The sequence below is a fragment of the Meriones unguiculatus genome, chromosome 2 (genome assembly GCF_030254825.1).
Source record: "Meriones unguiculatus strain TT.TT164.6M chromosome 2, Bangor_MerUng_6.1, whole genome shotgun sequence".
NCBI lineage: Eukaryota > Metazoa > Chordata > Mammalia > Rodentia > Muridae > Meriones > Meriones unguiculatus.
The window spans coordinates 84,429,921-84,455,099 of record NC_083350.1 but is presented as its reverse complement, the minus strand read 5'-3'; the positions used below and the strand labels follow the sequence as shown (position 1 = coordinate 84,455,099).

At 43.6% G+C, this 25,179-nt stretch overlaps 1 protein-coding gene across 3 annotated transcripts in view; it reads right to left on the bottom strand.

Moving 5' to 3' along the window:
* Positions 1-1,741: 1,741 nt before the first annotated feature.
* Acot12 (acyl-CoA thioesterase 12) overlaps positions 1,742-25,179 on the bottom strand; it is a 37,884-nt gene continuing 14,446 nt past the window's right edge. Inside the window, exons 4-15 of one of the 3 annotated variants that reach the window (XM_021663832.2) lie at positions 24,000-24,101; positions 21,049-21,184; positions 14,592-14,748; positions 13,872-13,991; positions 12,973-13,123; positions 12,326-12,381; positions 11,992-12,055; positions 11,137-11,220; positions 6,513-6,646; positions 4,851-4,979; positions 3,520-3,646; positions 1,742-3,300 (exon numbers count right to left, since the gene is read on the bottom strand). In XM_021663832.2, coding sequence (XP_021519507.2) covers positions 3,151-3,300; positions 3,520-3,646; positions 4,851-4,979; positions 6,513-6,646; positions 11,137-11,220; positions 11,992-12,055; positions 12,326-12,381; positions 12,973-13,123; positions 13,872-13,991; positions 14,592-14,748; positions 21,049-21,184; positions 24,000-24,101 — 1,410 coding nt within the window. In that variant the 3' untranslated portion in view covers positions 1,742-3,150. The remainder of the gene's footprint in view (positions 3,301-3,519; positions 3,647-4,850; positions 4,980-6,512; positions 6,647-11,136; positions 11,221-11,991; positions 12,056-12,325; positions 12,382-12,972; positions 13,124-13,871; positions 13,992-14,591; positions 14,749-21,048; positions 21,185-23,999; positions 24,102-25,179) is intronic. The other 2 variants (XM_060377763.1, XM_060377764.1) reach the window with 2 other exon arrangements.

Here is a 25,179-nt window from a genome sequence, read left to right as displayed (position 1 = left end):
ACACTGAAATCCATACACCTAACAAAGCCAAGCAATAAGGAGGACCCTGGGTAAGATGCTCAATCTTCATTCAGAAAGGCAAATGGCATAGACATTGGAAGAAGGTGAAAATAAGGAACAAGACAGGAGCCTACCATAGAGGGCCTCTGAAAGACTCTACCCAGTAGGGTATCAATGAGACTCATTGGGCAGAGTGCAGGGAATCTTATGAAAGAAGAGGGGGATAGAAAGACCTGGAAGGGTCTGGAGCTCCACAAGGAGAGCAACAGAACCAAAATCTGGGCCTAGGGGTCTTTTCTGAGACTGATACTCCAACCAAGGACCATTCATGAAGAGAACCTAGAACCCCTGCACAGAGGTAGCCCATGGCAGCTCAGTCTCCAAATGGGCTTCCTAATAAGGGGAGCAGGAGTTGACTCTGACATGAACTCAGTGGCTGGCTCTTTGATCACCTCCCCCTGAGGTGACCAGGCCACAGACGAAGACAATGCAGCCAGTCCTGATGAGACATGATAGGCTAGGGTGAGATGGAAGGGAAGGAGGATCTCCCCTATCAGTGGCCTGGGGAAGGGGAATGGAAGGAGATGAGGGAGGGATGGTGGGATTGGGAGAGGATGAGGGTGATGCTACGGCTGGGATACAAAGTGAATAAATTGTAATAAATAAAAAATTATATTAATTTAAAAAAAATACAAAAAAGAGTAAAGCTAAGTAGTGGCATAGACAACAGCGTATCTGAGCTTTCCCCTGAAGGATGTGGACTCGCTGCTTTTCTCAGTGTCAGATCCTGACTAGAAGCAGTTTCTGAGAGAAGGTTAATTTGGGCTCACCATTTGAGAGGAGCTAGTTTATCCTCGCAGGCAAAGCATGACTGTAGGAGCATGAGACAGAATATGCAATCAAGAAGCAGAGAGCATAGAAATTGGGCTGAGCTAAGATACCTAACGATCTGTCCTTCGTGATCTATTTCCTCCACCCCAACGCCCTCTTAGCTATGCGCTAAGTGTTCAGGCTTGAGCTTTTAATTATCTCTCACTCGGCTGCAGTCTCCCTTGGTTCTCTGCTTTCCTAGAATGAGCCAGAAGCGTTGTGTGGGAGTTTCCAGGACTGATCCTCTGGTGGGCTCTATTGTGTGGCTGCAGGCCCATGTGTCACTCCCTCTCTGTCTTTGGTTTATCCTCAAGAGTCTCTGGGCACCATGAAATCAGTCCTCCCTTGCTCTGCTTTATTTTCCCAAATAGCAGGTCTTCCAACATTGTGTATCATTCATTCATCTTATCTATGATAAAACAAGTACATTCCAATTCCTTGCAAAAACTGCAAAGCATAGAAGTGCCGAAAAGATCTCAGTAGAATGAATAGAAACACAGGGCCCACGAATATAGCTCATTGGGTAAAGGGGCTTACACTCTGACGACCTCTGGTCAACCCCTGGGAACTCCTTCACCAGGTGGAAGGAGGGAACTCCCCCAGGTTGTTCTCTGACCTCCACAATGTCCTGTCATGTGCCCACCAACCAGATGAACACACGCAAAACAAATAGATGTCATGAAAAGGTTTTTAAGACAATGCAAACCGGAGCACTATTGTGCTTCACAACTGGAATGCTTTGTAGCATTGTTTTGGACAGAAGGCTTAGTTTTGAAATAGCCTAGGAAGACCACGACAAGCTACGACCTGTATCATGATCTTTCAAAGTCTATTAAGGTTAGCCCAGCACAGTAAGATAGTTAGAGAGGGAGCCCATCTTCACAGCTTTTATTATAGCACATTGTTATGATGGCTTGATTTTATTAGAGGATATTAAAAATCTCTGTCTTAGCAGCTAAACATCATCACAAGTATGTGGTTATGGGAACAAACCTAGAACAGATGACAGCGCTCCAAGTAGTTAGTATCCTCCCTAGACAAAGTGGACCTGAAGTAGACAATGTCCCTATGTCTCAGCGTGAGCCAGCTAAGATTACAAGAATTCCGTTTCTATTCAGGAAAATAGTTCAAACATTACACTTAGAGGCCACGCCTGTGCATACAGCACTTACAGGTCTTCATTTCAGAAGTCTGGAGTTGCAATACACCAAGTTGTAGTGTAATACAAGCCCTTTATTACTAATCCTCTACCTTTTAGAATGTAAGCTATTTCCAGAAGTCATTTTAGTTCTAGAATGTTCTATTCTATGTATCTACTCTTTGGATATATAAATAGTAATTTATAAAATTAGAATGCGGTCTATGTAGGTCTATGTAGGAGGCAGAGAGGTAAACATAAAAACTGACCAGCCCTAGGATATGCAAGGGAAAAGCAGGAGGCGGCACGCAGAGGGAGAGATGTGGTGAGCTCACAGCGGCTTAGCCTAACCTGTCTGTGCTCTCAACACTCATGGAGATCTCCTTCAATTTGTAAAAGTCATCCTTTGAAGGAGGCCCACCTGACACATTCTGTTTTGTCTCAGGAGTTAAGACACCTCAGGGTGTAGAATGAAAAATGTTGACGTCTAGGGGATAAAGTGCTAATGGGATAGATATGAAGAACTCAGTTAATATCCTCTTTGTAATATCACACTTTACAGGTGCTTGGCGGGCATATATATAGAAATAGACACTAAATTGGCCGTCTAACCAGAATGTATGTAAGATGACAAGAGTGAAATAGTTCCTATTGCTGAAATTGATTGGCTTCCATTATGTTTTAATGCTTTCTAATTTAAAGTCTAAAACACGGAATGCATCTTCTCAGAGACCCCTGACAAAGGTGTCTGCTGCCCACAGAACAATGTTAACACCCACCGGCGAATAGCCCTCCACCATTTCACATTTTATATAAACTCATCATTGCAGAATACACGTTATGCGTCTGTAACCTGGAGACGTCTGTGATAGTTTTAACACATTTTATATTAAAATTTTATAGATCATGCAATACTGAATCCAGGCAATTTCCCAATGTCTGTAAATGGGGCTTTAGAGATCTTGTAGTTTGAATCCAAATCACCAGAAAAGACTTTGGTATTCAATATCTATCTTCACAACTCCTTGTTGCTTAGGATGGTATTAAATCACTGTCTGGCCCCAAAGCTTGCCAAGTGAAAGGGCTAAGGACACTTGGAATTAAACCTGGGAAATCAAATTACAGGTAACTGAGTTGGCCGTTTACAACACGCTTTTAAGTCCATCATGAGTGGCATTCTCTATGAATCTTATACAAGAGGCTGCAGCTTCCTCGATGGATTTTGACCAGCCACCAATATTGCCAGCAAAGTACGGGAGAATGCTGTCTGACATCTGGTTCAGGTATGCTACCTGCATCAAAGAGAAAACACAGCATATCGAGTTTTTATTGACGGAGAATGTGCAAGCAAGAGACCGAAACTGTTGGTGAAGGTATCTGGAAGGAGGGAGCCAAAGAGTGTCAGTGAGGACACACATTATAAAACAATGATGAATAGGAGATCTGGGGGAAACGACGTTTTCCCAAATCTAGGAGGATGAATTAAGGTACAAATATTTCATCACACATACGGTGCACGAACTGCTATCAACAGCCTGGATGAGAAATCCAGCACATATGACCTCGCTCCTGATGTACTGTGGAGACGGTGGGATGGACGGCAGGGAAACTGACTTCACAGCCACGATGTACATGTTACTGAAAGATAAGAACACACGTTCTAACTCCTTGAGAGAATGGCTGTTAGACAGGAAATTTCTATAGTTTATTAATTTAGTGATGTGGTTCTGAGGATTGAAATCAGGGCCTCTTGCATGGCAAGTTTTCCAGCCCTGGCTGTATCCCTCGTCTTTGGGACAATTTAATTGTCCCTGCAGAAGAGAGCTGTGAAACTGGATTCTTCACCATGAGTGGTCTGTAGCACACAGCCTCGTCTACAGAGATGTTCAGAGGTAGGGGACACGTCACAAGGATGCAGTCACTGAAGTGTAACCGTGCCCTATCGGGCTGTGATTTCACTTTCCTGTCATTTTTTTAATTAAAAAGAAACACAACATTCAAACATTAAAGACTATATATAGGCTAGGAAATAAAAGCGGCCCTTCAGCCTGGTCTAGCTCCAGTCCCATTCCCTGCCTTGGAGGTGACTGTTCTCACCTCCCCTTTGCTGTACAGAGGGTAAAATCTCTGGATTTTATTAATGGATGCAGCAGCATTAGCAAATGCACACATGATTATTAGAAAATTGTCACTTTGCAAATATAGCCTACAACTTCATTTCCCACCTAACAATAAACAGAGACATTTTTATATTTGTGACCCCGTAAGTTCTTTATCTTCAGTGGAGGTGGCACAGTGTGTTGTGGACTTATCATAATTTGTAGGATAGATGTCATTTTATTTGTCATATCCTTGGCACAATAGAAGATGTTACAGTGGGCACCTATGTACGTTAGTCCACATGTGTGGGGAGGCTATCTGAGACACCATTCTTTGGATTTCCGTGTACATGGGAAGGCCGTGTTCAAACTCTAGGTCACAGCCCCAGCACACAGCCAGCCCAGATGCTCATTCAGCAGGCCTTTGTGAATTCTAAGTCAACTTCTGGTGTCTTCACTCCTCTTCTGACTTTACTGACAACAAGAGGTCTTAAAAGTTTTTCAGATACTGATTCTAGCCAATGTAGAGCAGAAGAAAGCTGCTTTAGAATGCTTGTGGGTCCTTCGCACACATCTGACAATACATGAATGCATTTTAAAGTTACCACTAAGGTTTCATGTATTAAAAAAAAAAACCTGGATAAGTATGATTGAAGACTAGAAATGTTCATGATGGCTTTCTTGCTTTCCTATTCTTTCATTTCTAGTCTCCATGATGCACCACATGAGCTGAATGTACTCACTCATTGTTGAGAGGCTTTCTTCGTGACACAAGTACGACAAGGTCTTTGGGTTTGTCTCCATTTACCACTGAGCAAGTGATGTAATATATCTGGTCGTCCTCACTCACCTGGTCTATGACTTCGCAAGATCTGTGTGAAAAGAACAGCATCCAAGGACATGCTTTCTACCTGCTAGGATAAGCCATGCGCTTTGCTTATTTGTTAGCATGATCTCCTTCTTGACATCTGTGTTCACCTGGACAGCTACCTTACCACCTTCCACACCCCACATAGCCTCTGCTTGAAGACTGCATAGAAGGAGTAGTTTTGCAAGTGATAGAAAGGTATCAGCGGTCTGGCTTCAAGGTCACTTCCTTCAAAACTCCAGGGGAAGGCAATACTCGTTTCACAAAATTATTTTTTTCTAGGATGAAATAAAACATTTTGAATACAAACAGGAGGGATAAAGAGCCAGTCCAAGTGCTCAGGTAAAGAGATGCAATATACTGAGAAGAATGCTAACTGTGAAGCTAAGCCATGCGCTGCTTACTGGCCAAATTGTGGTAGACAAATCATTTTATTATTTCATCTGTAAACATAGATAATACAATTTAGGGGTTTATTGTGTGAATTAAATGAAAATACTTCTACAGACCCTGAGTCTTAAGTAGATAGACAAGTTAGTTGAATTTAGATGACTTCATTGGCTTCTCCATTCATTCATGTTCAATTTAAATGGAATGCCAAGTGGAACAGAATTGTGGGAGAATCATTTAAAAGGTACCTTGTTGCTGCAGTGTTCTGTAGCCTAGGAGGCTAGGAGAGTAATCTGTCACTGCACAGCAGCAATGCCAAGGCTCAGAGCTTCATAGTCATCCCTAGGGCAGTCTCTTGTATACAGTGGCACAGTGTTTTTATTATAACATATGCACGTCCTTCAGTATGCTCTAAATCATCTCTGTATTACTTATGCAATGCAAACGGTATGTTGATAGCTACTATACTGTTTAAAGAATGAAGTGTAGGAAATCTGTACATGTTTGATGCTGACACAACCCCCCACACACATACACAACCCCCCAACACACACATACACACACCATTTTTATCCAAACTGTTTAAATATGCAGATGTGGGACCCATGAATAGGTATCATAAACCATATTCCAGCAAAGTAGAATGGAAGAGATAGCTCCAGGAATGATGGGACAGAGAGTAATGGGAGAAAAGTGATTGGATGGGAACAGGGCATGATGGGATCATCCAGGGGGAACAGCAGGCAGTGCCTTCCTGTAGGGCTCACCACTAACTCAGCAGTGTCTCACTAAGACTTTTCCTCAAGAGCAATGAGGCTGAGTAATGAAAAAAAAAAAAAAAAAAAAGGAGTATGCAGGTGCTCCAGAGCCGGTCTGAGCTGGAGCTCAGAAACAGGGACAATATCAACTTTGACATTGACAGGAGTATTACAACAGATGCTGTCCACCTATGCCAACTTGATACAGATGGTGAGCAGAGGAGTGGAATAACTGTTGCTTTTTACGGCTCAAGCAGCACGTTAGGCAGAACAAGCTCAAAAACATCTCTAAACCCCTGAACTGATATGCCATACATTGGGCAGATAACTCTAACTGAAGCTATCTTTCCCCAGGCTTGATTAAGAAAAACATTTGAATTTGTTCTTACATGTAGTGAGGATCCCACAAAGGCCGCTTTGTAAAGTCAGACAAGAGATGATAAGCCATGTGTGCTGGACTGCCAACATACTTTTCAACCTTCACAGATATGGCCTCTTGCTCTTCCAGGGTGTATATTTTTATCTAAAAGACAGAATGAAAGATTAGAAGGGGAATATACATATGCACACATATTTTCCTTTATGCACACCCAGCAGTGGGCAGTCTTGAGTGCCTGCCTGCACCAGGTAAGGCACCTCTGTGGCCAACAACAACCTCACCCGTCTTGGCCCAGAAGCTGAAGCAGCCTCTTGCTCGCTGTCATTGCAATAGTATGCGGGTTAGTAATTTGCATCGTGTTTTTTAAATGAAAAACAAAAAAACGAGAGCTTTTCTTTTTTGATTTCTGTGATATTTCCTGCCTCCACATACTAAAAACCAAATGTCACCAGGGTGCTAAACAGGCCGTGTCCCCTCTACCCTAAAACTTCGAGACAACACTGAATTGCAGTGGATTTCCAGGATGTCAGGCATGTCTTCTAGTGGGTGGAAGTGACCCAGGAAACAAGTCAACTATCTTTAGGACAAACTTGATTTCTCAAAAGGATCCCTGGAACATACTTCTTCAGCACAAAGAATTCTTTGCTTTCTGAATCCCAAGGCTAATATGTAGTTAGGTAAGCAGGAGCCATTTGACAGACACTAAATTACTAATGCCTTTTCTGTGGTTCTGGACTTTCTTCTGGCTTTTTGTTTGTTTGTTTGTTTTTGAAAATTATAAGTTATGTGTTACACTAAGAGCACATTTTTATTCTGCTCATTTTCTCCATTTCTTTCAGGGTGTTGAAATTTTCCATCTTATAATCATTCCCATGGCAACAAGCTGTGAGAAGACAAATGTGAGGTTATAACTCCAACCACAGGAACCAGGAAGATAGAAAGAATCAAGCTGTAAAGACCTGGCCTCTGCTGAAACATGTATCTGTATCTAAACATAATGTCATCATACTGCGAGAATGAAGAAAGGCTACAGGTAGCTTAGGCAGCAAACAAGTGACGGCAACTACTATTATGTAAAGCATTCCTTCCGGTCCATGTGTGAGCCATGAAGAAGGGCTTAGCCGAGACTGTGAGCACTGTGAAACACAAACAAAATCAAGTGGAAATCACCAGGCTGCTGTCAGCACAGAACCTAAAGGAAGCCACTGGTGAAAACCCAGAGAAGAGCTTGAAGGCATCTCTAGGCCTGACTATCAGTGCACAGCAGAGTCAGTGGAACTGGTCACAAGCTTGCTTTGGGGATGTTTGCTTTGGTGAATCAGGATGTGGGGGACACCTGCTTAGAGTTGAATTATGGTCCCCTCCTGCCCACACTCCTTTGATAGAGTCCTAACCTCTTATACCTTGTGATATGATTTTATATAGAAATAGTCTTTGTCAATATAATAATTCACTTAGATGAGGTCATACTGCAGGAAAGTAGGCCCTATATGACTGGTCTTTATAGAGAAGGGAAGCCAGACACAGATGTGCACACAGGGGGGACACTGTGTGGAGATGAAGGCAAGCCAAGGAATGGTAAGGTTCACCAGCACAGTTCTAGAAGCCAGGTGAGAGGTGAAAAACCCAGCCTGCCTATGTTGTGATCTCAGAATGTCCCTTTCAGAAGGGGCTCTTGTGGTTCCTATTGTTTCACTTACCCAGTGAGCAGTCCTATATTGTAACAGCCCTGGGAAAGTAAACCAGCAATTTCCAGCAAGCTGCTCTCCAGCTTCAGACACACTTTATCTTTGAGCCAAAAGGAGTAGCGACCGTTAAGTTCTACCTTTATAAATGGATCTCACTGACTTATCCAGTGCGAAGAGCCACAGTGGATGAGTGAATGGGATCTACTCTTCCCGAGAAGGTAAAGAGGGTAGGAAGACGTCTCTATCATCACCATCCTGCTACCTGAACCAATACCGTGGATGCAAAGAAGACAAAGAAAGACAGTGGTCAACTTTGGCTCTCTTCAAATTTGCCAAAGAAATGCCATTGTGGTGGTTTGAATGATTTGTTCCATGTAAGTCTGTGGCCTTTCAATACTTGGACTCTGGCTGGTGGCTGTTTGGGAAGGATTAGGGGGCACGGTCTTGTTGGAGAAGGTGTGTCATTAAGGGTAGGCTTAAGGTTTTAAAAGTCCTTGCCATTTGCTGTGTGCACGCTCGGCGCAATTGAGGTGAGATGTGAAATCTCCGCTGTTCCTACAGCCTACCATGCCTTTGCTCTGTCATTGTGTGCTCCAACCCCCTGGAACATAAGCCCAATAAGACATTTTCTTGTATAAGTTGCCTTGGTCACACTGTCTTGTCACAGCAGGAGACAGTAACCAATTCAGCCAGCTTTGGCTTCATGGGAAGATTCTCCAAGAACAGTTATCCAAAAAAAAAAAATTCCCTTTGCTTGTAGAAATGGAGGTAGACTTAATTCATAACCAACTCCAGTGTTTGGGGGTGATTGTTTATTTTCTGAGATAAAACTCAACATAAGCAGCCGAATCTCACTGAAGTGAGTCTGCTCAGAGCCCCTTAGTGGAACTGATTTCATCATAACACTCTACTCTTGAAATCTGTTTGGATGTCAGTTGGTTTTACAATGAAACATTTCAGACATTTTTAACCAATTGATAAGTATGTCATTGAGATTAAGACAGGGACAGAAAACTACTTTTTATAGCGCCCTAGTCACAGAGGCACCAAGGCGGTTACTGGAGGTGAGAAGGGTTTAGGGTAGGCAGATGGCACTCTGAGCCTGACCTGTCCCCTCCTTCAGCGTCTTTGAGAGACGATCCCTGTAGAAGATTTTTGGGCAATCTGTCGTTTTTGTTTTCACCATATTCTCAGACTTGAGATATTCTACTCCTATCAGGACAGGCCCCTCATGGTAGTTTCTCATGGAGAGGACTCAACTCAAGCATGAACTGCCTAGAAATCTCTCTTTATCTTTTCTCGTGACACTGCCTCCAAGAGATAAGAACCACACATTTTCTGGCTCCTTTATTGTTGTTGTCCTGACTTTCTGTACCTTAACTTGACCAAATCAGACCTAGCTTCTGTGGGTTCAACACTACAATACCTCACTTGTTTGTGAACTACCTTATATTATTCTTGAGCAGGTTTCACGCACATATATGCCATTTCTAGATTTGTCTTTTGCTTCTTGTATTACTTTTAGTTATTTCTACTGTTATATATAAAATATTGTATATGTGTTAAAACCTGAAGTACTGTCAGATTTTATTATAAGCATCAGATTTCAAATCCTATCACATCGAAAATAAAAACAAAAAATTAGACCACACTGGGGATCCAAGTCCTTGGGAGGAAAATACAAGAAGACCTTGGGTTCAAGGCCAGCTACATAGTAGGATTGCTAGGGTTGAGGTGGATAAAACCTGTTGGGATGCTCAGAAGCTAGCAAAAAAAGAAAGGGGCAGATATCATATCAAGAAAAGAAAAGAAGGCATTTAGACACCTTTAATGAGCAATAGTAAGAATCCAATACTCTAGCTATTAAGCCTGTTCCTGCATCACTGAGCCCAGTAGACATGGAAACCTAGCTAGATCTCAAGGGCTTAAGGAAGACCCTGGAAAGATTCAGTAGTGAGAACAGAGAACTAACAGAACAACAAAGGGGAAACACTAAGGAGAAGTCAAAGTCAGGGCTCAAAATGACAAAGAAAGCAGTCTTCAAATTTACTTGGATTCCAAGGTGAGAGGCCTGCCTGACTCTCACCTGCATCGAAATACCACGGCATGGCTGAGGTTATGATGGCATAGCAGGTGCAAACTTGGAGTGTCCCAGGACAGCCAGGACACATGGTCATCCTGTTTTCTAGGGTGCTGTTTTACCATCAGTGAACAGCAGCCCATAGCAAGCATACCCCCAAAGCTGGCAGTCCTGGTCGTTTTCTTAGTGCCAGGCCCTTCCACGGTCCGGGAACACAGTAGGTGAGCAAAGTGTCCCCTAGAGCTCAGAGTCTAGTAAATGTGGGCATTAGCTTCCAAGAGTCACCAATATTCTAAAACTAAGGCCCAAATAATATACACTTATTTCAATTTGATAATATGCAAAAATTGTAAAAGTTGCTGAGAGATACAAAGAAATCAAGACAAGGCTTCCTTCTTAAAGGTTTATTGTCTGGGAAAAAAAAAGATCACTGAAAACCTAAATTGCAATGTCAGGTTTAAATATCAACTCATGGCAACTGTGGACAAAACATCACAAGACAGAAAAGAATTCAAAGACAAGTTAGTCTTAGAGAAGTTATGATAAAATGAGCTCCTGGACAGAGTTCATTTGGTCGGGAGAGGATTGATGAAGTAGTATTTGTCCTGGCTCATCAAGATCCTCAGTTTGGGTGGATGGAGATATGGAGGAGGAGGTGAGAGGTGAGAGGTGGGGTGTGAGAATCAGGCCTGCCAGGGCCAATATGGAGTGCTCTAAGTCGTCCGGCAGGACGGCTCAGGGCTAAAGGAAGTCGGCCTCTCAGAAACTGTCGCCCCTTGAGCAAAGCAGCTGGGAGCCCTCTGAGGCAGGCCACCGCTAACTTTAATTTGCTGTGAATAGGAGCGGCACAGTGCCTGGGCACTTACCTTCCCCAAGGTGGTGGTAATCTCCCAACCGCTTTTGGATGCCAGATTTTTGAGAGCCTCCACATTGCTGTTACTTAGAAATCCCTAAAACACACAAAATATTAAACTTATGGGTTCAATATAGAGGTTTGGGATCAGGAGTTTTCTGTTTCAATAACGGCCAGTGCTGGAGGAGGTATATATTAAGTCAAAGCGAGAATGCTCTCAAGTGGGTATGGGTCAATCTGACATCCTGAGAAAAGACATATGCCTTTCAGTGTGACTCTGACAATGTGAGAAGTAAACTTGGATCCCACATTAGAGTCAAGCGCCAAAAATGTTTAAATGATTAATCCTTCTTTTTAAAAAATGTTTATTTTATTTTATGTATATGGATATTTTTGCTTGCATGCATGTCTATGCACATGTGTGCAGTGCCTACGAAGGCCAGAAGAGGGCATCAGATCTCCAGGAACTGGGGTTGCAGATGTTTGTCAGCCTCTGCGTAGGTGAATTACACTGGGAACCCCTGGAAGAGTCTCCCGTGCTCTAACCACTGAGTCACCCCCAGCCTCCAATAATCCTTCTGGCTCTATAAAACTTTGAGTTTATAAGCATGCCACTCATTGCAAATCGAGGCAGGACACCAGATTGAAACATTCCATGCCAGTGAGCGGCACAGCATCCTGCGGTCAGAACTGGGGTTCTGTTCACAGAGTTCAAATCCAACAGTAGAATGGCCATGGCTGACGACTTGTTTGGCATCATTTAGAAATGGAGGGTTATGCAGCTCGCCTTGTGAGCTAACCCAGCCTGGGTCTGGCAGACAAGGAGGTTCCTGCTTGACCCTTACATGAGCCATAAATTTGTTGTTACCTTTTTGCTGATATCCCATTGTGTGCTGAGTGTAACTTCTTTCTTGTGAGAAATAACATATTTCCTGAAAAAAAAATAAGTATTAAGTAATGATTTTCATCTTATGCTTAATGCATAACCCATGATAATTTCTTGATTTGAAGTTAGCCATTTAAAAAACGTGCTCTTTGGTGGGAGAACCAGGGATAACAACTCCCAGGCTGAACAATTTTAACTTAGAGGAAACAGAAGTTCCTTTCCATTCCCATGATGTGAGAACAGGGACCCCAGGCTCTTTGTAACAAGGCTTGTTAGAGAAAAGCCCATGGAATCCTCACACTTTTAAGTCCTTCACCTGCCTAGGCGAATTCTCCTTCGTGCAATAGCTCCCTGATAACGCCGAAAATCATCCTAAAAAAAAAAAAAGAGTACAGCCAATCAATATCAATTTCTAATAGTTTGGCACTGAGATCTGTAGGTATCCTTTCCCTAGACTAGCTGGCGTTCCATGTCTCTGTGACACTTCCTCGTGGGTCTGAGCTTCTAGACAACTTTGGAAGTTATTTTCATTTCCTCTTCAAAGTGGAGAGTATTTTAATTTCTGCTACTAGAATCACACAGATTTCATTGTAGAGTTTTCAGAGGAGGTCAGTGTTAGCTCTAAGTTGATTCCTGGATGAAAAAGACAGGTTTCCCAGGAATGTGGTCCAGCATCCAGAACAGTCCAGAACAGGACTCCAGGTGTAGCAGCAGATGTAGAAAGGGGACACAGAGAGCCAGATGCCACACAGCAGCACCTGACAGTAGAGAGGTGTGCCCGGGGCTTCCACCATCACAACCAGAGTGGTGTGGGGAGAAGAGACGAGGGAAGAGCCCATTGTACTTAGGCATAGAAGAAAGCAAACTTCGTTCGAAAGCCACAGAGGGGGTTGGCAGTGGGCAGCTGCATGGGGCTCTGTGCTCACTAGTCTCATCACTGATGCTTACATGGTGATAACTGACCTTTGAAACGGGTTGAATTCTGGGAAAGGTGATGAGTTCTTCCTGGTCATCAACGGCATTGTAAATGAGAAAAGCGCTGTTGATGTGGCGGCCTCGGCCCTCAGCCCACTCCTGACAGTCAAAGGCCTCAACGCGCACTCCAACCTCCACACTGCAAGGGGATGCACGGCGGTGGGCAAGGAGGGCCAGCACTGGGCACCCTCCTCTCTCACCAAGCAGCAAGAGGACAAGCACTCTGGCTTTCTCCTTTGAAGTAGCAAACCTGTACAACTGCTAAAAATCCACTTGGAGGCTATTGTGGGAATGCAGGTTTCCACTTTCCTTTCCAAGTGGGACCATATGTGTGCATACATTCATTGCATTATTTAGTTCATGGAGAAGGTAACTTAAATTGTGCTCAAACATGTTTTCTTCCTTTAAAACAATAGTTCTATGGTTTAAAAGAATGAAGAGCTAAAGTTTGGCAGAAAACAGAGATACCTAACCCCCCCTATTTATTTTACTTCTACAAAGGAAGAAAAATCCTGTATGAAACCTTTTCAATGTGTGCTGAGAATAAAATAAAATAAAATAAAATAAAATAAAATAAAATAAAATAAAATAAAATAAAATAAAATAACTGGATGTAGCCTGGACTCACTGTCATAAAAAAGGCCAAGTATGGATGCCGAAAGGAAGAAGTTCTAGCTCTGTTAGGATAGCAGACCCCAACTGGAGCCATTCTGTGCCAGATGGATGTCCCATATGCAGAACAGAAGACTGAAGTGTGTGTCCATAGACGGAGGAAAGTTTAAAAGTCTTTAGATGGTATTGTGACGCAGCTCCCACACTCCCCTCCCAAGCGAAATAAGAGCGTGGTTCACACATGACCCTTGACCGGCACACGGAGCACACGTTACCTGTTCTGGAATGTGTTGTTGACTATGGCGCTGAATACAAGGCGGTCCCCAACTGTGGATGCCCCCCGGAATTTAAACATATCCACAGACTTCAGAAAGGGATGCCCATGACACAGGCGGCTGAAGGAAACCAAGGGAAGAGGAAAGAGGAGATGACCATCCTGTACAGTGTTCTCAAAAAGGCCTGACCTGTTGAATGGCTTCACTGGACGAGTGAGCAGCCTCTGTTTTGAGTAAAGAACTCTTCGGCTCCAGAGGACCATGTGTACAGAGGGTCTGCTCCCAGCCTCAGCCATCTGCCAACAAACTGGGTATTTCAGGAAGATGCTAGTCCCTTGGCATTGGTCTTGTGCTCTATGGAAGTCCCTCCAAAACAAGATAATCCTTCTTGTCATTTGAGTGTCATATTCATCCTGACAGCTTTGACAAAGGTCCCAGGACACTGTGCTGTGTGGAGTGGGCACAGCAATGACAACTGCCAGCCAGTGCTGACCACACTTGTTCCTCAGCTTCCCCATTCACTGAACCTGTCCACAGATCAAAAGCCCATATTTTCCTTCAGAGAAAAAAAATTTGCCTGGACTGGTGCACAAAGTAAGAAAGGCTACAAAGTGGACATTTCTCAGGCTTTGTGTAATTTTAGAAAGGAAAACCACTTCAAACCACTTCTCCTGTGCCCATCCCCCCAGCCCCTCCACCCCCCAACCTAGCACTGAGAACCTTGCAGAAATAGTTGCGACCGTCTCCATCCACGCCATAATCTGCCCGCCAAACGTGTTTCCGTGATGGTTCGCGTGGGGTGGGAGGACAAGTTCGATGCTCTGAACGGAGGTGCCCGTGGTGGTGGCAGTTCCTTCTTCTTTGTTACAAATGGGATCTGTGAGGTGACAGCAGGGGCCATGGGATCAGCTCCAGCGCCTTGGCTGGACTTTCTCCCAAGCAAGCACAGCTCGGACATTTTCAACATTGTCCTCACAACCCTTCACCAGGATGTGAGTGGTTTCTGTAGAGCAGCCTTCATCTGAAAAGCAGCTACTTCCGGTGTTCTGGATTGAGCTAACAGATCAAGAGGAGGCTTTAAGAGACAGGTTCCCCACCTGTCTAGCACACACACCAGAATTTTGATTAAAACTGGGCAGGGCACAGACGGTAGCCATTTTGGTGGTAATGCTATGCCCAAACTTATGCTGTGTGCTTTAAATATGGACCATCTATAGCATGTCAATTAAGCCTCAATAAGACCTCTAAACAAAGAAGTCAGAAGGCTATCAACGGGGTGTGGAACCCCATAAACTGCAGAATGGGTATGTTCTCCTGGGTACATCAGGGCAGAAAAGACACACAGCAAGGCCTTTTCCCGTTTCCTCTGCTTCTTATGAATCAAATGCTTCATTCACAGACAGGTCTTTCCCCTCTCAGTCATGGAGGAACCATTTTCTCTGGGTGCTAAACAGTAGTATTCACTTGGTCATGCTACTGTTGTCACACATTATCATGCATACCTTCTCTATACATGCTGCTGTGGGGAGAAGAAAGATTGATCGGCCCCAGGGACCATGCTGGGTTAGCAGAGCTCAGCAGGCAGTGTGCTCATGGAAAGCCAGCTGCTGTCAGCAGGAAGCGGGCCTCTGGAGCACTCGCTTCTGGTTGACCAGAGTGTGGCCCTAGGTACCTTTTACCTCACTTCACAAGCAGATTTTTAGATTTGTAGCTAATTGATGATTTATTTCTTTTATTTCCCCTTCCTTCTGTTGATTATTGCTAAAAATGTGGCATCAGCTCCCACTGCTCTGGGTGAAATCTCAGACGCTTCCTGGGACCCACAGGTCTTCTGTCCTGGTCCAGCCTATGTGACCATCAACCTGGCCGCCAGGCCTCCTCCTCTCTTTGCTAGGCACATTGATCTTTAATCAGTTACTTCAAAGAAGGAAATTGTCTTCAAGGTCAGGACATTTCCGCATGACCCTCTGTCTGCTGCACCCCACTCCCACCTCTGACCAAGCCCCTCCCACGTCACTTCAGTCTGTCTTGGATCATATCAGTGATCTCTTTCACAGACGCCTTCTTTCTAGGAAAACATGGGGTAACCGAGGCTGGGAGCCAGCTTGTTTAGTAGAGTGCTTTTTGTACAAACTTGAGGACCTAAGCTGATCCCCCAGAACCCATGTGTGAAAGCCAGGTGCTGTGTTGCGACCTTACAACCCCCGGATTAGGGTGGGGGAGACAAGAAAGGCCCCGGGTGTGCCCTAGTCTAGCTGAACTTCGAGCTGGAGAGCTTCTAGTTCAGTGAGAGACCCTGTCTGAAAATGACTACGATGGCGCGTGCTTGAGAAAACACTGCTGTTGACCGCCTCCACACGCATGTGCACGCATTTACATACACACCTGTGTCCACAGATAAAATGACATGTTTATATGTGTGTGTGCACATACACACACAATGATAAGCCAGGTTAATTTTTTTTTTTTTTTTTTTTTTTTTTTTGCAATACTAGAACCAACAAAGATTTGTTGCATGAATAAGGGCACTTGACTCTGCGGAATCTTTCCACATCCTGGTCCCTACTCTTAGAATGCTTCAAGGAAATGCTTCAAGGTCATACTGCCTCACACAAGAGACTGTCTTCTGCGTGTGACAGGTCTTCCCCCCCCTTCACTTAAACACAATTATCAACACAAACTTCTCCAGTGTAGTAGCTGTGAAATAGTATCTCATATCAGTTACAATTTGCATTTCATTGAGTACTAATGCGGTCCAACATTTTTCATATGTATGTTGAATATTGTTGCAATTTCTTAATTAATTGTCCATACTGTTTTCTTCTATCCCTCCCCTGGAACTTCAGTTAAGGAATGTTACATTCTAACTACTCTCTCTCTCTCTCTGTCTCTCTCTTTGTCCCTCTCTCACACACATACACATACACACTTTCACACACACTCACACACAGACACATGCCATTTATATGTCTTACATATATCATATGTGTAAGTGGGGTTTCTGTATTTTGAGATGGAGTCCTAGCTCTGAGGCCTGGGCTGCTCTGAAACTCCTTACATAGCCTTAATCTGTTCTATGTCTTGCTTATCTCAGAGCTTCAAACTTGCAGTGATTCTCCTGTCGCAGCCTTCCAAATGCTTGGGTTACAAGCATCAGCCGCCATGACCAGTCAGTTATGTATTTGGGTAGACAGTCTCCTTGTTTCTTCTGCAGACTTTCTAGATCAGCTCTTTGTTCTTGAATCGCACGTTTGATTTTCTTTCCTTTCTCATCTAACTAAGTAATGTGAGCTCCAAGACCTCACATCTGACAGGCGAGCTCTCAAGCACCAGCTTGCATTCCAAGTCGGTCTTACTCATTATGTTACAGTGGCCTTGTGACACCATCGTCATTGTCTTATATAAAATGGTCTTATTGGACCCCCCCTTCAGACTTTGTGGATCTGGTGTCACTTCTAGATCTTTGAGTCTCACTAATTTCAGTCTCATGATATTTTTTACCAGAAAGCCTATTGCCTGGAAATTATCTGGAAATTCCTGAAGCTAGATAAAGCCTCTCCACCACAGTGGGTTTTGTATGTGCCGTCACTGGTCGCAGCAGGGCTACAGTACGGTCCGCATTACACTAAAGTTCACGTGCTCTGCTTCTCCCCAGGGAGCTCCTGGCCTGCCACACCACGCCTGCATGAAGAGGAGCTGGGGATTGGATTGTGAAAGGCAACGATTCCCTCATGCCATCCAGGGCTAATTCTTAGACAGAAAGCCACTTATCAGGGCTCTCTGAACAGGTGCAAGGGGTTAGGTAGAAGGTGAGGTGGAGGGGGGCTTCGTGCAATGGACTCATGGAGAGTCCTGGGGTGATTGCGGCTTCCCATGAGTTCCTGTTTCACCCGTCCACCCGTCCACAAGTGCCCGGCTCTTCCCACAGTCTGTGCTTTGGGTACCTTCAGGTCCCAGGGTCAATGCAATGGTTAGAACAGCCTGTCTCTGCTTCTTTGGTGTCCCTGGGCCACTGCTGACACGCTGCTTTCCCTTATCTGAACACTGAGACACGTTGCACACAGAAGACACATTTTCCCCGGGTCCAGCACACTGCTGTGAACAAAACTGGATTGCTTTCCGGGTGCTTTTCAAAGACGCGTAAAATCCTAACCTCTTCTAACTTCTGCTTATTCTCACTTATCTAAGGATTTTTCTGAACTGGATCTTGTTATGCTGCACAGGCTGGCTCAGAACTTCTGAGTTCTTTTTGCATCAGCTGCCAGAGTATCTGGGATTCAGGTGCAGGTCACCATTCTCTGCTGATTACAAAATTGATTTTATTAGATGAATTCTAAAAATATGGTGGGTTAGTGCTGATTGCAATACTTTCCATCTAATGTTGCTTGTCGAAATGGCATTTTTTTAATTCAGAAGAAAACATTAACTTTGTTTATTTAAAAATATCTATAATAGGGTGATAAAAATCTAAGTGACTATTTAACAGTGGTAGCACAGATGAGAAGGATACACACTGTGTCTTCTCCTGCATTCTAAATTCCTTACCCTAATATGCACTATCTGTTTTTAAATGGTTATAAAATAATTACAGGACAAAATTAATAGAGGGTCTTAGACTCTGAGAAATATTGTAAGATAAACAGTTTCTCCTTTTCTGAGAGGCAATTATAGAAAAAGGCACTCGCTTCCTATGAAGACGTACACAGCACACACAAGGACAGCTGGGGACCGGCTCCTTTGTCAGGTTGAATGCATACAGGAATCAGCTACACCTGTGCAGAAGTACACAGGGAATAAGTATCTTTTATCTGAAAGTGTGTCTTGTAGATAATTGCCAATAGATTGAAAAAATTGAGCTTGCCAGATCCAGAGGGCAATTCAGGTTTACAGACCTGGCTAGACCCACATCAAGTAAACAGACTGCATTCTGCAATCCAAGCATCAGGTTCAATGGTTGTCAATGGATGTTTTTAATTTGTTGTTTCATCATCACGCTTGGTCAATTTCACATTTGTACTGCATATTTTTAGATAGGGAACTTTGACCTGGATTCGGGTCATTTTATTCTAGCTCTTGTTTTCATTCTGCACATCCAGAAAGGATAGACCAGGACAATGCCTGAAGACCTGATTTTGTACTGAAGAGCTGCAATCAGAATAGCTCACACTTTAATCCCCACCCCCACCCTGTAGTGAGTCAGTGGGACAATAACGTTTTCCAATGGACTTTTACAAAAGCTAATGTCATCTTTCCCACTTTTCTTATGAAAACAGAGAGGCTGGAATCAACTTTCCTAATATTCAGAGGATGCTCATTTCCATTGTGCACCTCAAAGGCGACAGCTCACTCAGTCTGAGGTTGTGGGATTATAGATCCCTCAGCTCAACAAGCACGAGCTGTCTGCCTTCCTTCAGAATATGTTTCCTAATTAAGAACAGCCTTTCTGAGACGTACAACAGAGAGTGCACAGACCACAAGCCCTGTCCCGTCCTGAAACTGCAGAGTCCATTGCTCTTTCTTTCAGAAAAGCTGCCTCTGAGCCCTGTGGTGTCATCAGTGACATAGAAGTTAGTAATATTTCCAAGATGAAGATCAAATTGTTACAATAGAGTTAGGTTAAAAGTTGCCTCACTGCAAAGAATGTAGGATAATCTATGTTGGGATTTAAGTAGGTCAATGAGAAAAGCTTTTTAAAAATCTGTAATTCTAAACTGAACATGTGACTCTGCTCTGCCCAGTACAGAAATTAGACTAAGTGACGATGAGATCTTTCCTAGCTCATCTTCTTGCAGCAGCTCCTGCAGTCTCTTTCTCTTCAGGAGTCTTCCCATGGGCCACAGAATCTGGACCTCGCATTTCTTCTATCACTGTCTAACATTATTTTGAAACCATTCATGTGCCTGGCACTAGGGTATGAGTTTTTCAAGACCTTGCATTGTTTATCTGTTTTGCTTTCTTGTTGCATGTTCCTTGCATGTGCTAGGCATGTAATACATCTGTCCTAGATGGAAATAAGCAGTTGATGGGTCCTTTATTTCTTGATGCTAAGAGTGAAGGAGCCAGATATCCACAAGACAGCATACACTCTCATCCCCAGTCACACATTTGGTTCTTCCAGCAAGCACCAGATCACCTGAGCAGCCCCGGGCTCTGCCCAGGGTTGCCTCTTCCGTTATGAGGACTCTTGCTCTAGAGTTCTCCAGTTAAAAAGTTGGAATATTATCCTTGAGACATTGATGTGGGGGGACGAATAGACATGGTGAAGAAAACCCCTACAAGATTCTGGATACATACACACAGACTTCAGAACTTCTGAAATCACCAGAGATCCTGTGACTCTTGGGTCCCATGCCTCCTGGTCAGCATGAAGCCTCCAAGCCTCTGACTCTGTCTCTTCTTGCCTCTGGCCTTTGACTGTACGTTGTTCTCCTCCTTCTCCCCGTTCTATCCTGGCCTTTCTCCCTTTCATCCTTTTCCCCTTCCTCTTTTTCTATGTCCTCCTTCAGAGTCAGTGGAGTTGGAACGTCTGTGAGCCTCTCTAGACCCCTGGGCTGGCTCTCTCCATTTCCTCTCCTGTACCATGTTCTCTCAGGAGTTTAGAGATGGTGTCAAATAAAAGAAAAAGACAGCAGAGCTGGAAGGAGACTACAGCACTGACGAGCCCAGGAAACCACTGGCGGAAAACTAAGAAAGTGTATCTCGTGCGTCAGTGTGGAAAGCACGAGGACATATTAATAAGCTCTTTCATTCTTATCATGGGGTCTTCCTCCAGCTTCTTCCAGCTAAGATTTTTTCTCTGTTGAGAATATATATGGCTAATCAGAAGTTCTGAATGAGGAAGTACTCAGTGACCTGTGAACTGTCACTACCCTTTCATTCTGCCAAGGACTCTAATAACCACCAAGACCTCATCTCTCGTTCCCCACTTTCCCCTGAGAAATTCCAGCCTAGAAGCCAGGGTCACCATGTGCACTCTGAACACCCATTCCTTTTCTTCTGTGCTTCCAGGCTCTGAAAACAGACCTAGCATCACCGAGCTGCGTTGTGAGAACGCGCGCTCTGAGAAAGCCCCTTCCGGGGCCTCCCGGGGCCTTCCGGGGCCTTCCGGGGCCTTCTGGCGCCGCGCGTAGGCCATCCCCCCCGCGCGTAGGCCGTCCCCCCCCGCGCGTAGGCCTACCTTCGAACCTGCTGCTCTCCTTCATGATGTTGTTGACGGTGCTCTCGTGCTGTAATCGGACTTTCCTTCTCTCCGCAGCCAGGCTGTGCTCCACGCGCTCCTGCTCTGTCTGGAGCACGACCGGTCTTAGGAGAACCTGGAGGAAGAGAGTTTATCTTGGGATCTGTCAGTCACGGCCTCCTTCAAGTACAGATGCCCAATGTCAATTTTCTAAAGGCAGATATGACATACCATATGTTTTTTTAAATTTTCTTTGACAAACGATTCATTACTCAAATCATCCGGTTTTCTTACCCTTAGATGACAATGTTGGCAATTTGAAAAGAAGACGATATATTATGGATTTAATGTTTCAACCAATCTTATTGAGGATCAGTGAGACAGCTTAATAGGAAATGTATGTGATTTACAAAGCTGGCAACATGACTTTTGGTCACCATATAAAAAATTATGTAGTGATGCTAGATAATGTACTATATGTTTTTTTTTTTAACTCAAGTAAATGGAGTCTCTATTGGTGTTTCCATTTACAAGATCAAAATAGGCTTTGTTATTTCTCATTTGAAAGCCATCCTTGTTTATTTTTATTTTGTTTATTTTTCAGTGGAATTACAGAATATAAAATTCTATAAAACGAATAAGATGTGGGACTGTAGTTCCACTGAATTTTTGTTGATAATTTTTTTCTGTCTTTTGCAAAATTGAGACATCAATGGGAGGTAATAAAGGGATTTCAGAGAAAACTGTCTTGTACCAAGAGATAATCCCAATTTCATCAAAAACAGTGTCTAATAGGCAAACAGGAACCAATATGCCGGTGTAGCACTTCAGCTGTCCGCCAGAAACCCCATGTGCAGCAGTGCTTTGGCTCCAGCTCCCCCTCCGATGTCCTTGTGCTGAAGCTGTGTGGGGAATGTCTTGGCAGCTCTGAGATACTTCCAGTCTGAACTTGACCCTTTACCCAGATGTGGATAAAAAAAAAATCTATTGACGCTTAACGTGCTGTTTAAAGTCCAAAGCTCCCTGCGCTGCCTGCCTCACGTGTCAGGAATGTGTGGACAGACAGTGACATTTTGATTGCATGATCAGCAGAATATATATTAGGTGGCCTGGAAAATTTGAACCTTGGCTCCCCTGCAAAGAAGACCCTGGAAATCATCCATCATGATGACTCCAAGCCCACAGAGTACACATGTGTGCTTGAACATGAGCTTGGGAGCCGGCACTGCCTGGAAGGTGAGGCCTCAGTGGTGGCCGGGCCTTCCCTCTCTTGCTGCCTCACTTCCTTCCACACAGTCCAGTTTTGTGAGGCCTTCTAATTACTTGCCCTGTTCAACTGTTGAGCTAAACCTAGTTAATCATTGCCAGTTTCGTCCTGGGATGAACTCCCTTTGGACAGAGATCCTGGTATTTCTTGTGGTTCTAACTCAATCACAGCCTTTCACGCCTCTCCACGTGATGTGAGAAAGTACGAACTGGAACATTAGCTGATCTGGGAAAGGTGCTTTACAGTTTATGTTGACTGAGGTAGTCCACTGAAGTAGGGCTGAAGCTTACAGTAGCACTGGGAGGGAGCTGGCTTCCCAGAGTGGTTCTTGGAAGCCAGCTCTTGTCTCTGTGGAGACGGGTCTGGCATGTTCTGTCATGTGCTAATTCCACTTGTTCTTAACCCAGAATGAGAAGCCCGAAGCTATAGGGGAAAAGACAAGATTGCCTCTTTTTCCAGATGAAGCAATGGCTGGTGATGTACCCTCTGTCACACTGTCAAGGATGAGAACTCTATACCCAGCCCCATAACACTCTCATTCTGAAAGAGTTTAAGAATTTTGAGAGATTAAAAAAGAAACTAAAGATTGGCAAAACCTCTTGTACTGCTCAGATTTTCAGGATACTGTGCTGCTTGGTCAGAGACTTACTAGGACCATGACCAGAAAGCCGATTTTCATCGCTTTAGATGAGATAATTAGCAGATGTGCATGCCAGGTTGGAGCAGCACGCTCGGGCAATGGGGATTGCCTGCAGCACGTTTAATGAGAGGCCTATGAGGGCTGCGGGGCCAGCTGCTGCCAAGCACGGGGTGGTCCAGCCCGCGGCGCTGTTTGCAGTGGCTGCGGAGCGTGGTCAGGGCCACCTTCGCTGGCTGCAGTGGAAGCATAGCTTTGTCTGCCTGTTGTTATAGGAGGTGCTCTAAGAAAGCCCTCAGCTGAGGAGAGCCGAACAGCCTGGCCATGGCAAGCGCTTAGGAGAAGCCGCTTTGCCTATTCTTTGATGAGTCTTGAATGGAAAACTTACATTATAATTTGAATTATTATATTTTTCAAATGTGTTGATCACCCCTAGACACACTCTCTCTCTAAATAGAAGCAACAAAAAGAAATTGCAGCATCCTACACTGTGGAAGATCTGGCTTCCGATTGGCTAGGAGCTGGGCAGTGTAAGAGGACACAGTATTTCTTTCAGTATTTTCTGAATGTTTTTAGCCCAGATGCCCTAAAGTTTATTTTTAAACTTCACTAATTAGCAACTTTGATACTTTCCTGAAGGTCTAAAAAAATGGTTGGACTATGACTTTCAATTCCTTGCCAGATTTTTCCTGCTTTAAAAAAAAAAAGTTCAACTTAATTTTGAACTCTATAACCAAAAAAAGAATTAACCCAGTAAGCAATATTTTTGAGAAGTAGATATTACTCACAGATAACTTAAAATCCTGTTTTTCCTTTTTCATGAATTTGGTACTTTTTTTTTCTCTTTAAGGTATTCCTTTCAAAAGATCTTCCTTTCAATTCAGTTCTATGATGTTGACACAGAATAATTCCAATAAACATCAATGAATAAAAAATCTTGAGACAGGGAAGTGAGTGTTACAGCAAGAAAAAAATAATAATTCTGAAGCAGTTATTCCAATGTCCTTGCCTTACAAGAAGGGAGTCTGTGCACATAGAAAAGAGTACCTTTTCTTCTCCAACTGGTTTAGCTACAAACGTGGAGAAAGCCACACAGAGAAGCTTCTCAGTGCCAGTGAACTTGTCCTGTACTATGACCTTGATACTGATCTGAAGGAAAGAAAACAAACCGTCACTCAGATAACAGAGTCAACTGCAACACACAAAATTCAGTTACGTGCTTCTCCAACCTTTGCCTTTTGGTTTTAAATGAGATATGCATTTTAATGTATCTTTAAGTGATACTGCTATCTCACTGATGATCTACACACTATGACAAATACACTATATGGTATTCCTGACTGTAGGAACACACACACTTACCATGAATAAATATGTGGGGTCTAGCTATCTGTATCAAACTCACTGCACAGAGGAAAACTTACTAACTTTTAGGTTAATTTTCTTCCAGTTACACATATGTCCTATTGCATATACACAACATAATATTACTCACATACATATGTGTAATATTAAATGTATATGAGATGTACATCAATGTTTACATACATTATAAATTTATCATGTTACATTTGAAGTTTTGCATTCTAATTCTTGAAACTTTGTCTTGATGCAATAAGCATTTTAAAATCATATCACTAGTGAATTCCCTCCAGGCAGCCTAGCAGAGAGTGGGATTGTCACTGTTTTTAAGCCTCAGTCCTTGGGTTTTATACCCCATGATAACATGAGCAGAACTGCTAGTTGCAGCTTGGTTTCCTCGCTTGTCTTCTTCCAGGGCAGCCAGTAGTTCCTGGGGCATTTTGTGAGGATGCTGCAGTGTCTGGCTCTCTCTCTGTGGAAGACCCTGAAGCTGCCTCCACAGACTCACATGCCACAGAAGACAAGAGCTTATATTTGGTCCAATAAACACTGTCCTCATATCTCAGCCAGATAAGTAATAACAACCTGGGGCATCTCAGTGCAGCCCTGAGTAATGATAAAGTACACGTGTTTCTACATCCTCACCAGGAACACCATGTGCAAAAACAATCAATAATTCATGACCCACTTTAAGTCACTTAAAATTTTATCTTTTCCAATTCCCACCATTTACCCGCAAATTTCATGATTTCCTTGTTTTTAATTGCTGAGTAATATTCCATTGTGTAAATGTACCACAATTTCTGTATCCATTCCTCAGTTAAGGGGCATCTGGGTTGTTTCCAGCTTCTGGTTATTATAATTA